General features: G+C 48.6%; 1 protein-coding gene across 1 annotated transcript in view; it reads left to right on the top strand.

The window, feature by feature from the left end:
* Nucleotides 1-13,337, top strand: part of ARHGEF37 (Rho guanine nucleotide exchange factor 37) — a 53,869-nt gene that overhangs the window by 31,790 nt on the left and 8,742 nt on the right. The window contains exons 5-10 of the mRNA XM_023226972.2: nt 3,307-3,506; nt 4,853-4,983; nt 5,622-5,726; nt 7,035-7,145; nt 8,431-8,760; nt 11,042-11,170. Of these exons, the coding sequence (XP_023082740.2) occupies nt 3,307-3,506; nt 4,853-4,983; nt 5,622-5,726; nt 7,035-7,145; nt 8,431-8,760; nt 11,042-11,170 (1,006 nt within the window). The remainder of the gene's footprint in view (nt 1-3,306; nt 3,507-4,852; nt 4,984-5,621; nt 5,727-7,034; nt 7,146-8,430; nt 8,761-11,041; nt 11,171-13,337) is intronic.

The raw sequence follows: 13,337 nt of genomic DNA, 5'->3' as shown, positions 1-13,337 counted from the left end.
AAAGTGCTGGGATTACAGGCGTGAGCCACAGCTCCCATCTGACAGATAGAATTTTTATGAGGCTTCTTCTATACATGCTGTTCTAGAACTTACATTTTTGTTTAACCATAGTAATGAATATCTTTTCAGGATAGCATGGATATTTCTACAGTGTTCTTTTCTTTCTTTCTTTTTTTTCTTTTTTTTTTGAGACGGTCTCACTCTGTCACCCAGGCTGGAGTACAGTGGTGTGATCTCAGCTCACTGCAGCCTTGACCTCCTAGGCTCAGGTGATCCTCCTACCTCATTCTCCTGAATAGTTTGGACTACAGGTATGTGCCACCACACCTGACTCATTTTTGTAGAGACGGAGTTTCACTATGTTGCCCAGGCTGGTCTCAAATTCTTGGACTCAAGCAATCTGCCCACCTTGGCTTCCCAAAATGCTAGGATTATAGGCATGAGCCACTGTGCCCAGCACAGTGTTTTTTTAATGGCTGCAGAGTTTCTTTCCTGGATTGATCTTAAACTATGGCTTATTTGGCCATTCCTCCATTGAAGGATATTTGGGTTGTTTCCAATTATTTACTAACTCAAATAGAGTCGCTGAACAACTTGTACCTTTATCTTTGCTCACTTGAGTTTGGATTTCTGTGGGTATATTTCTAGGATGGGATTGATGGAAGAAAGGGTTTGTGGGCCGGGCGCGGTGGCTCAAGCCTGTAATCCCAGCACTTTGGGAGGCCGAGACGGGTGGATCACGAGGTCAGGAGATCGAGACCATCCTGGCTAACATGGTGAAACCCCATCTCTACTAAAAAATACAAAAAACTAGCCGGGCGAGGTGGCGGGCGCCTGTAGTCCCAGCTACTCAGGAGGCTGAGGCAGGAGAGTGGCGTGAACCCGGGAGGCGGAGCTTGCAGTGAGCTGAGATCCCACCACTGCACTCCAGCCTGGGCGACAGAGCAAGACTCCATCTCAAAAAAAAACAAAACAAAAAAACAAAAAAAGAAAGGGTTTGTACCCTTTACAAATTGCCGAACTCCTCTGCCTCTCCAAGATCTTGCCAGCTGATACTCCCACTGAGAGAATGTACGAAGGCCTGTTTTTCCACCCTCACCCAGCTCTGTGTATCAGCTTTCAATTTCTGTTACCTATCTGAAAAGCTGCATAAAAAAGTATTGTCCAAATTACCTTAGAAAGTCTGTAAATGTGAGCGGATGCTCTCATTCTTTGGTAATCCCTTCATGGTTATGAGGAAAATACACGATCATCTCTTTCAGGACGGCTTGCACTCTAATTTGTGAGTTGACAGTTGTCCCTGGGAGACAGTTGGCTCTTTCCCATGGAATGGAAGCCCAGAGGATGGAGTTTTGCAAATACCTGGCAGTGGTTTCCACCCTCCCTGCCCACAGTCAGCCAAGCCCCTGGACACCCTTGGTGAGAGCAGATGGCCAGCGTAGGCGTCTCCTGATGGGTAATCCCGCCCCCTGCAGCTTCTGAGGGGCTCCCACCTGCTCTGCCTGTTCTTAGCTTCATGGCTGATCTTTCCTGGACATTTGGTCTGGAGATTTTCCTAAGGAGGGAGAGCCAGAGGCACAAGTATCATCAGGGAGGGCCCAGAGAAAGGTCCTGAGCAACATTGGTTGAGTCTTCAAGGACTCAAGGTACACTTAGATGGCTGAGATTTGAAACCTTTGTGACTTTCTCCAAGCTGGGCCTAGGGGCTACTGGTCATGATCAAAAAAAGACTGTGGAGCCCCTTCCCAGATGCCATTCACTTGGGGACTCTGGATGAAATTCCAGACATCCTTAAGAAGGAGACTATAACTAGTTATCCATGCATCAGTGGTGTATCTGGAAGGGACCTTGGCACCATTAGTTCCAGAGTTTTGTTTTGTTTTCACTTTTTTTTTTTTTTCAAGATGAGGTCTTGCTTTGTTGCCCAGGCTGGAGTACAGTAGCATGATCACAGGTCAGTGTATTCTCATACTCCTGGGCTTAGGCAATCCTCCTGTGTTAACCTCCTGAGTAGCCACCATGCCTGGTGAATTTCTTTTTCTTTTTTTTTTTTTTGAGACAGAGGTCATGCTATGTTGCCCAGGCTGGTCTTGAACTCCTGGCCTCAAGCAATCATTTTTTTTAACTTTTTTTCATAAAAAGTTTCAAACTATAGAAAATAGTATAATGTAATAGATACATACCCACCACCTAAAATTAACAAGTGTTAACAAGTGTTAACATTTTGCTGTTTGCTTTATCTATTTTTATGCCAATTTGAAGGAAATTGTAGATATTATGACTTTTTACCCCTCAATACTTTAAATACATCTCTAAAAATTAAGTTCCTGTGATTTTTAAGAACTTTTTTTGGCCAGGTACAGTGGCTCACGCCTGTAATCCCAGCACTGTGGGAGTCCAAGGTGGGCAAATCATGAGGTCAAGAGATCGAGACCATCCTGGCCAACATGGTGAAACCCTGTCTCTCCTAAAAATACAAAAAAATTAACTTGACGTGGTGGTGGGCACCTGTAATCCCAGCTACTCGGGAGGCTGAGGCAGGAGAACCACTTGAACCCGGGAGGCGGAGGTTGCAGTGAACTGAGATCACACCACTACATTCCAGCCTGGTGACAGAGTGAGACTCCATCTCAAGAAACAAAACAAAAACAAACAAACAAAAACAAGAACATTTCTTTAAGGCAGCAGACGATTCTATTAAATAAGATATCATGTGGATACCCAACACAGTTGAGTTGCGCTCGGGACATATCTGAGCAGAGATGTCAAGGATCCAGTTGTATGTATCAGTCTGGAGCTCTGGAACAGAAGTTGGAGGTGGAGATCTGGGCTTGGGATGTGTTTAAAGCCATAGGACCAAATGAGGTCACTAAGAAAAAGTGGAGAGAGGGAGGAGAAGACACCCAGGACACTCTGGCATTGGAGAGACCAGCAAAGGAGGCTGAGAGAGCTGCCTGCAGAGTATGAGGAGAAGCAGGACAGAGGGTGTCTCTGGGGCCAGAAGAAGAAAGTGTTTCAAGAGCAAGGGTGTCAGTCGTGTCTGCTGTGGAGAGGCCGAGCAAGCTGAGGGCAGAGAGCTTGAACGCTCGATTTGGGACAGATGGGAAACCAAGGCCCAGAACTGTCACTGCCTGCCTAACATCTAGAACTCACAAGTTACAGGTGAGGAACTGGAGGACCACAGAGGGAGGGTGACTTGCCTGAGATCACACAGTGAGCTAAATGGTAGAGTGAGGACTACAGCCCAGGCCCCCTGGTCCTCCAAAGGGTGGGCTTTACCTGCCTAATACCAGCCTTCTCCTTCAGGCCACAAGCTGGATCTTCAGGACTCAGTTTCTTGCTGGTAATTCCTCTGCAGAGGATCACCAGGTACCCATTGCTGCTGCAGAAAATCCTGGAGAACACAGTCCCTGATGCCAGTGCCTACCCTGTCCTTCAGAGGGCTGTCTCTGCCCTCCAGGACGTGAACACCAATATCAATGAGTACAAGATGCGCAAGGAAGTGGGTAAGGACTTGGGCATTTAAGAGGACACATTAGTGGGAATGCTTCCAGTTACAGAAAATTTATCTAAAATCAGCTTCACCCGTAAAGAGAATGTAGTGGCTTACGTAACTATAAATCCAGAGGTAAGGCAAGCTTTAGGTAGGGTTTGATCAGGGTGCTGGCTCCATTTCCCTGTAACTCCCTTGTCTCTGCTCTTTACTCTGTATCAGCTTCATCTTCAGGCTGGCTTGCCTCATAATAGTAAGTTGTGGCTGTTCCAAGACTCACAGCTGCACACCATACTTACCAGGGTAAGGCAGGATTTTTTCCCCCTTAGCCACAAAAATTAAATCAAAGCTTCTCTTTGATAGGACCATGTACTCGGTCATGTACTTACCCTGAACTAATCATCATAGGGCATTGTGAACTGATTGACTTAGGCCTAGGATATGTGCCCTTCTTTGAATCGATCACTGTTGCCAGGGGGTTGGAATTATATAGATTGGCTTGTGTCGGTCAGCAACCCACCCCTTGAGCTAAAGTGAGATCAATCTCATCCAAACCACATGACTGCCACACTGTGGAGGAGAAACCAATACTGGGGAGGTAAAGAGCTCTGCATATATCTGGGGAGAGGGGAACCCCTGCCCCTCAGGTTATTAAAACAGAAAGGTTTGGAAAATGAAGCAGTGTCCCAAGTGAAGAGAAACTCAATTATGTGACTGAGACAATATACAAATGGCAATTCAGCTAATGTTTACTAAGGGCTGGCTGTGCCGTGCTTTTTCCTTCAACATCACATTTGGTTTTTGAGAGCATACATCACTTGCTTCCTATCACCGAACTGGTAAGGGACAGAACCAGGTTTCACACTCAGGCCTGGAGTCTTCACCGCCATGCTACACTATATTTAGCAGCTTTGGATTTCCTCCCCACCTGCTTCTCCATCCTACGACAGATCAGCAGGAAGCACTGAGTCCGGGAAGCGTGGCTCCCAGATGGCCTGGCTCAAAGTGGCTGAGGGACCCCAGGCAAATCTCTTCTCCCTGAGTTCTTCTTTAGAAAGTTCATTCAGACCCTCTGTCTTAGGTGACTCTCCCAGCAATCCTGCAAGGTGGCTGGTCCCATTTTACAGATGAGGAAACTGAGGCCCCAAGGAGTGGTGAGTTTCCAAAGTCAAGCAGGCAGGAAGCTCTACAGCTAGGGCTCACACCTCGGATACAGGACCCTGTGCTTTTCCTGCGTGACTCATCAACCTGATGAATGGGGCAGAGGGCCCAAGCAGGTGCCCAGCCAGGCATGTCCATGACACTTGCTTTCCTGAGTCGGCTTGATCACCGTGCTTCCCCTCTTCTGTGTCATTGCAGCCTCCAAGTACACCAAGGTAGAGCAGCTGACCCTCCGGGAGCGGCTGGCCCGCATCAACACGCACACCCTCTCTAAGAAGACCACCCGGCTGAGCCAGATGCTGAAGCAGGAGGCGGGGCTAATCCCCAGGGTGAGCATGGGCCTGGGAGGAGGAGTCACACCCAGCCATCCCCAAGGCCAGGCCCTGCACAGTGGGTAGACAGGGGGCTTAGGCTCCTTTCAGAACTGAGGACACGGAGGCTGAGAGAGTGAGGTGCTGGGAAGAGGCAGAGGTGGCACCCCACTTGATTCCAAAGAGCCAGTGGAGGGGTTTCTCCAGTGTCTTGGGCCACTCTCTTTGGGGCCTGTTTACACAGATAGAAGAGCTGGTCTCTGGGTTTGGACAAAGAACCAGCCCTAAATAGCTGCTTCTAGCAGCTCAGCAGGTTGGTGCAGTGCCTGCTCTGAACCAAGCATGCTCACACAATGAAATAGGTGTTCCCACTATCCCCATGAGAAAACAGAAGCTCAGAGAGGGTAAAACACCTGTCCAGGGTCACACGGCTAGGAAGCCAATGAACTGGGGTTCATGCTTGTGTATCCGATTCCATGCTCTGAATGCAAAGCCACTGAGCTACACTGCCCACTCCACTCAGCTTTGGGATTGCGAGAACCGGCTCTGGTGGGCGAGTCTGTGGAAAGGTTGTCCCAGGGAGGACTTGGGACACTGGAGCAGGTGTACACTGCCCCCATGTGGATATTCTCAACCCTCACACACATCACTTTCAGACAGAAGACAAGGAATTTGATGATTTAGAAGAGAGGTTCCAGTGGGTGTCTCTGTGTGTGACTGAGCTGAAGAACAACGTGGCTGCTTACCTGGACAATCTGCAGGTGAGGACCTTGCAGGGTTCATAAGGGGCGAGTCTGGGCTGGGTTCCCCTGGCAGGAGGCTTGCAGGGCCCAGCCTACAAGCTGGGAAAGGCACCAGCCTCAGAAACCAACCAGGTGAGGTCATCCTGTCTCTGGCTGCCTCCAGAAGAATGCTGGCCAGCACTCCTCAGCCCCGGATCATTATACTGGGGGCAGCTCTGAGCCCATTGGAGTTCCTACCACATAGGGCCAAAATTCACTGGAACCAGAGCCCTCCAGAGCAACCCTGCCAGAACAGCACCTAGAGCAGGGGAGACAAATGCAGGTGCCTAAAGGGGCCAGGCAGGTAATGCTACTGAGTGAAGTGTGCAGGTAATAGGCAATCCAATGCAATAGGAGCCTAGTGTCTAACAGGCTGTTTATGAGGCTTTTCAGTGGACTTAAATAGAAAATAATATTTGGAATTTGAAGGGCTGAATGAATGAATGCATGAATCAAATCTAAAGGAGCAGCTATTTCTCAGCTCTGCGGGATTGTTGCTGGGTGAGAATATGGGTCCAGTTCTTCTGACTTTAAGAGAAACATACCTGGAAATTCAGGTATTTTTCAGATTTTTGATGACATCTCCTGATGTGTCAATGTGAGCAACTAATTAAACGAAGATTTAAATGCTATGAAGGCATTTTTTTTTTACTGCATTGATGTAAATAGGAAAAGTTAGCTGATTTATAGAAAAATATTAATAGAACATGTGGAATATGGATTGGGTGCAGTGGCTTACACCTGTAATCCCAGTACTTTGGGAGGCTGAGGTGGGCAGATCACTTAAGGTCAGGAGTTCGAGACCAGCCTGGCCAATATGGTGAAACCTCATCTCTACTAAAAATACGGAAAAATTTAGCCGGGCATGGTGTCACGTGCCTGTAGTCCCAGCTACTCAGGAGACTGAGGCGGGAGAATCGCTTGAACCTGGGAGATGGAGATTGCAGTGAGCCAAGATTGTGCCACTGCACACCAGCCTAGGTGACAGAGTAAGACCCTGTCTCAAAAAGAAAAGAAAAGAAAAGAAAAGACCCCACAAAGGTGGCTTGTAAATGTGTGAAGTTCAAGAAGCACTGGAATGAGGAGAAAGATATTGGCTCAGTCTAAGGCAGAACTTTCTGATCGCTTAAGCGGTGTGAGGACAGGATCAGCTGTGTCTGTCCCTCTCACTGCGGGTGTGTAGAGAGCCTGGAAAACCTCTTCAAGGAGGTGTGGTGGAAGGGGATTCCAGCCTAAGATGGCCACGACTGGCCATGATTCAATGTTTCTCCTTGGTACTGGGTCCAGACTTTCCTCTGCTTCAGGCCGCACGAATACAGTCTGGACATCCCCGAGGGGCCTGCAGTGCAGTATTGCAATTTGGCAAGAGACCTTCAGCTCGAGGCCTTCCTGACGTTTGTGAGTGGAACGTTTCCTTTCTCCTTTCTTTGTTAGGCAGGTGGTAGAGCTTACAAGAATACTATTTAGAAATCAGGCACTTTGGCCAGGCGCGGTGGCTCATGCCTGTAATCCCAGCACTTTGGGAGGCCGAGGCAGGTGGATCACCTGAGGTCAGGAGTTCAAGACCAGCCTGGGCAACACGGTGAAACCTCGTCTCTACTAAAAATACAAAAAATTAGCCGGGCGTGGCAGCGTGCGCCTGTAGTCCCAGCTACTCGGGAGGCTGAGGCAGGAGAATTGCTTGAACTCGGGAGGCGGAGGTTGCAGTGAGCCAAGATCATGCCACTGCACTCCAGCCTGGAGACAGAGTGAGACTCCATCTCAAAAAAAGGAAAGAAAAAAAAAAAGAAATCAGGCACTTCACACAATTGCCACATCTGTAATCTTCGTGAGTGGTCAGCAGCATAGCGATTATTATTAGTGCCCTTTACTGATAAAAATAGCCCCCACTAGCATTTACTGAGCCTCACTATCTGTGAGGCTCTATGCTAAGCCCTTTATATTCCTTACATCATTTAATCCTCACCATATGGTTTTCGGGGTGGCTACTATGAATAGCCCCATTCTGCAGATGAGACCTTGAGGCTCAGAGGGGGTGACCTCCTGGGTCATTTATACAGATGGTCAGTGGTAAGCTGGGATCTGAGCCCCAAAGACTCTTGACCACCACTCTATACAAAATCTTTTCTAAGGCTGGGCAAGGTGGCTTATGCCTATAATCCCAGCACTTTGGGAGGCCAAGGCAGGAGGATTGCTTGAGCCCAGTTGTTTGAGACCAGCATGGGCAACATAGACCCTGTCTCTACAAAAAATAATAATCATAAAATTAGCTGGGTGTGGTGGCATGTACTAAGGTGGGAGGATCGCTTGAGCCTGACAGGTAGGCTGCAGTGAACTGTGATTGCATCGCTGCACTGCAGCCTGGGAGACAGAGTGAGACCCTGTCTCAAAAAAAAAAAAAAAAATGTTTTTCAAGATCTTTGCATAATAATGATTCAAAGTGCTATATAAGATTGAATGCCTACTCTGTGCTAGGCACTCTGTTAAGCTCATTACATGCATCGTCCCCATTTTTCAGATGGGCAGATTGAGGCCCAGAGAAGTTAGATAACATGCTAAAGGTCCCAGCTAATCAGTGGGGATTAGACTGGAACCCAGGCCTGCATGCTTCCAAAGTCCCTTCTCACAGCCCCTGCCCTTTGCCACTTCCTTTCCTGACTCCCACGCTCACCTCTCCCCACAGAAGCAACGGCTAGAAGGCCTGGTGTGGCAGCCACTGTGCAGCCTGGCCAAAGCCCTGCTTGGCCCTCAGAACCTGATCAAGAAGCGTCTGGACAAGCTACTAGACTTTGAGCGGCTGGAAGAGAAACTGCTGGAGGTGGGCAGCGTGACCTACCAGGAGGAGGCCGCCCGGCACACGTACCAGGCACTCAACTCCCTCCTAGTGGCTGAGCTCCCGCAGTTTAACCAGCTGGTTGTGCAGTGGCTGGGCCAGATCCTGCGCACATTCATGATCCTCCAGAGGGACCTTGCAAAGCAAGTGCTGCAGAGGGCAGAGGGCAGCATGGCCCAGGTGAGGCCTCTGGGACTGGGACACCTGTGGGGAGTAGCCAGGCAAGGCCCTGTAGCCCCATCAGCCAGCTGTGTGTAGGGGCTAGGATGGAGGGAGGATGGGCCTGAAAACAGGTCATCAGGCACGTAGGAGGAGGTGGTGGGAACCTTCCAGATCTCTCTCATGCGCAGTCTCCCTCTATTAGTGAAGTCAGACCATGAAAGCAAGGATAGGACTGAGATTCCAGACCATTCCCAAGTCCTACGACTCAGAAGCAGAATAAGCTTTGCTGGTACAATAGCAGATCTTGGGATTGATCTCTGGAGTGTACTGGAAGTTGATGACAGAGACAGAAGGTCATTTCTACACAGTAAAGGGTAAATGTCTGAAGCCAGTGTTATTATTATGACTTCTAGCAGCCATCTTCTCATGAGTACTTAGGATGTATCCGTTTGGAGCACTCTCCATGCGTGATCTCATCCAATCCTCACAACAACCCTACAGAGGAGGAATAATGATCCTCATTTTAAAAATAAAGAAGCCAAGGCACGGAGAGGTGAAGTAGCTTGTCTAGGTCCACATGGCTAATAGCAGGCTTTGAACTCTGATAGTTCAGCTCCAGGGCCTGGACTCTCAACCACAACACTTAAGAGCCTGTAAAAGGAGCTACCGGCTGAAAGCATAAATAGGTTCCACAGAGGTTTGGATAAACCTCCAAATGCAAACTTTGATTTTAGAATTTGGAAGACTGGAGTTGATATAGGAAGGAATACCCAACTGTTTCCAGATCTTGCTCTCAGATGTCAACATCAGAGCTGAATTGCTGTTGGCTCCAACCTTGGGAGCAATTTCTTTTCTTTTCTTTTCTTTTCTTTTTTTTTTTTTTTTTGAGACAGAGTCTTTCTCTGTCGCCCAGACTGGAGTGCAGTGGCACAATCTTGGCTCACTGCAAGCTCCACCTCCCGGGTTCACACCATTCTCCTGCCTCAGCCTCCCAAGTAGCTGGGACTATAGGCGCCCGCCACTACTCCCAGCAAATTTTTTGTATTTTTAGTAGAGACGGGGTTTCACTGCGTTAGCCAGGATGGTCTCAGTCTCCTGACCTCATGATTCGCCCGCCTTGGCCTCCCAAAGTGCTGGGATTACAGGCATGAGGCACCACGCCTGGCCAGGGAGCAATTTCAATACTCCTCCTATCACACGCTGTTTCCTGTGTGTCACGATTTCCAGCTCAGCTTTTCCCCGTTCCATTCTTTGCATGAAAATTCTACTAAGATTTGCCTTCCCCACCCCGTCTCCTTTCCAGCCCACAGCCCTCCCCTCCAGCACACAGCTGCCGAATGTGGCCGCTCTGCACAGATGCCTGCCTCAGCTTAGAATGCTGCTCTCCATTGTCCCGCAGCACTTTCACTGTCTGGCATAGCGTAGGAGCTCCCCAAACAGGTAGCAGATGAATGAGTCTCTCCATGAAGCTCTCAGAGCTCCCCATCTCCCGCCGGGGAGAAGTCATCTCCCTATTCTCTGTACTCCAGCAGCCCTGTGGATGGAACTGTGCCCAGTACTTTCCAGAGCCTGCCTTGTGCTGCAGGGATCCATGAATGTGTTTCTCCTCAAGCAGGGGTACTGGGACTGCAAGCTTTTCCTCTTTTTGGCCCTCACAGAGTTCTGTCCCAGACACTCTGCGAATTGAATTAGGCCTGAACCATCAGTAAAAGAAGTGTTTCTCTTCCTTGAGGGCAGAAGAGCAAATCTGATGAGGTGATCTTTTCCTTCTCCTGTAGCCTATAGGTTTTCTCTCCTGAGCTGCCCCAGCCCCTTGCATTAAAGCTGGGATGTGCAGAGCTGGGGAGTGTTTGGGGATGCCAGTAGAGAGGTGGTCATGTTTTTAAAAGCAGAAAGTAAGGGTGCTTCCTGATTGGCCTGTCAGAGTCTGCTGGTGACAGCTGCCAGCCTGCCTTATCTGTGTCCTGTGGTCCATGCACCTGGCCTGTCCATGTGGAGCCTGGGAAAGGCTGCAGCCAGAAACCTCAATCTCTCTGCATCCTGGTGGGGGGAAGGCTCTAGGTCAGCACTGAGAGCAGTGAGTTTGGTGACAAGCTGTGAGTTTGGTGACAAGCTGTGGGGTCTCAGTCACTCCTAGGTTGTCTGATGAAAATGCAAGTGATCCTGCACAGGGTCAAGGTCTCAGGACAGAGTATCACTCAGAACTCCGTGGGTTGAAAGTAACATAAACCCAAACCAAGCCAGGGATCTCCTTGTCCCCTCTTGTCCAGCTCTGTTGACAATGTCTGTCCCCACTTAGCTGCCCCACCACCACGTCCCAGAGCCTGCCTTCAGGAAGTTGGTGGAGGACGCACTGGGCCGGACGAATAACCAGCTTCGCTCCTTTCAAGAGACCTTTGAGAAAGTGCTGCCACCTCCCACCACACAGGTAAGCATCCTTCCTCCACCCCAAAGACTGTCCAGTTCTTCACTGGCCTGTAGGGTGAGGCTCCATCCATCCCCTCTTTCCTTTCCTTTTTTGTCCCCCAACGTTTCCTGTTATCCATGGAAACATGTTCTCTCTCCTTTCTCTTTGAGCTGGGGGTCGGGGGCACACCCAGATACATACATACTCTTTACATCCAAGAAGTAGAAGAACAGCACAGAACTTCTGAGTCAAGAAAAGAAAACCCAAACATTTTAATATTAAGTGAAGTTAGACATAATGATGGGCAACTGGCATTGACATCCAAAAACCTAGAACTTCTTCAGATTGTCATCAGAAGGTATCCTTGTCTGGGCATGGTGGCTCACACCTGTAATCCCAGCACTTTGGGAGGCTGAGGTGGGTGGATCACTTGAGGCCAAGAGTTCAAGACCCGCCTGGCCAACATGGCAAAACCCTGTCTCTATTAAAAATACAAAAATTAGCTGAGTGTGGTGGTGTGCACCTGTAATTCCAGCTACTTGGGAGGCTGAGGCAGAAGAATTGCTTGAGCCTGGGAGGTGGAGGTTGCAGTGAGCCAAGCAAAGGTATCCTTTTGCTTCCCTGCCTTCTAACACCAGCTTCAACATGAGCATTCAACATAAATAAAAAGTTTGGATATGTCTTTTAAATTTCCTATCGCTATGGTATTTTTTATTGTAAAGAACAGTATTTCAGCTGCACGATGGTTTACAAAGCTTTGGCTGACCAAATGCTTTTGTTTTTGTTTTTGTTTTTTTGAGATGGAGTTTCACACTGTCGCCCAGGGTAGATTACAGTGGTGTGATCTTAGCTTATTGCAACCTCCACCTCTCAGGTTCTAGCAGGTCTCCTGCCTCAGCCTCCCGAGTAGCTGGGATTACAGGCGCCCACCACTACCCTGGCTGATTTTTGTATTTTTAGTAGAGACAGGATTTCACCATGTTGGCCAGGCTGGTCTCGAACTCCTGCCCTCTGACCTCAAGTGATCCGCCCACCTCGGCCTCCCAAAGTACTGAGATTACAGGTGTGAACCACCACGCCTGGCCCCAAATGCTTTTTTAACAAATGTATTTTCCTTTAAAATATAAGGAGAGGTTATCTGTTCTAGTCACTTGAAAAGTGTACCCAGGCGGTCTGTGTTTTAAAAGTAACTGAAGCAGCTGTAGGGAGAAGGGTCTCCTCAGACTGTGGCAAGACCTGGATCTGAGAAATTGAAACTGTCCCTTCACATGCATCATGTGAACTGAAGAGTCAGGAGACAGCCCTGAGATTCCTCAGAGGGAGAATGGGGCCCCAGGGACACAGAGAAACAAGAATGGGAGCCCAGCAGAACAAGACAGATAAAAGTGGTCCACACCTGACCCACCCCTGGCCACAAGCATAGAGACCATCACAGCCTGATGTCCACCACGAGGCTGCAGGCTGACTCCTCGTTGGCCCCACCTGTCCCTCCGCCTACCCTACATGGAGAGCTTTGCCCAGCAGAGGCCTCACTGACTAGGGGCGTGCCGATGGGCCCCGAGACTTGGGGAGAGAGCATGGGTACAGAGGATAAACAGCAAAGTAGCCACTTGAACGTGTCATGGGAACCTCTTGTCTCTTTTCTCTCAAAACAAATTACAATGACATGTTTCTTATTGGGAAAGCAATCCATACTTATTGTGGAAAAGTTAAAAGATGCAGAAAAACAAACAAAAAACAAATGGAAACATCTAGAATCCCAATATGTGTTGCACATTGGTAGGAAGAGTCACTCCTTCCCACCCTCCAACCTCTACACACACATACACACACACACACACACACACACCTCTCTTAAGACAGAAAGTAAATATGTATTTAGCATATTTAGTTTCTTATTGATTTTACAAAAAGGGGACAAGCATCCCTGAGTCTCTCCTTGTTGATACTCTTCTGGAAGCAGTATCATGGAATGGAAAAACAGAAAATGCCAGGAGATTTTTGGATAAACTGGAAGTGCCAACGAATCATTCTTTCCAGCTAGATGGCAATTTTCATCTAGGTAAAACTCTCTCCTGTGTTTCTACTACACCATACACCAAGTTTTCCACAGTGCCCTGTAAATGGCAGGTGCTCCATAAATGCCTGTGGACTGAAAACCCATGGAATCAAAGGTTACATGCCCTCA

Source organism: Piliocolobus tephrosceles, chromosome 4, assembly GCF_002776525.5.
Source record: "Piliocolobus tephrosceles isolate RC106 chromosome 4, ASM277652v3, whole genome shotgun sequence".
Lineage (NCBI taxonomy): Eukaryota > Metazoa > Chordata > Mammalia > Primates > Cercopithecidae > Piliocolobus > Piliocolobus tephrosceles.
This window is presented reverse-complemented; position numbering and strand designations above follow the sequence as displayed.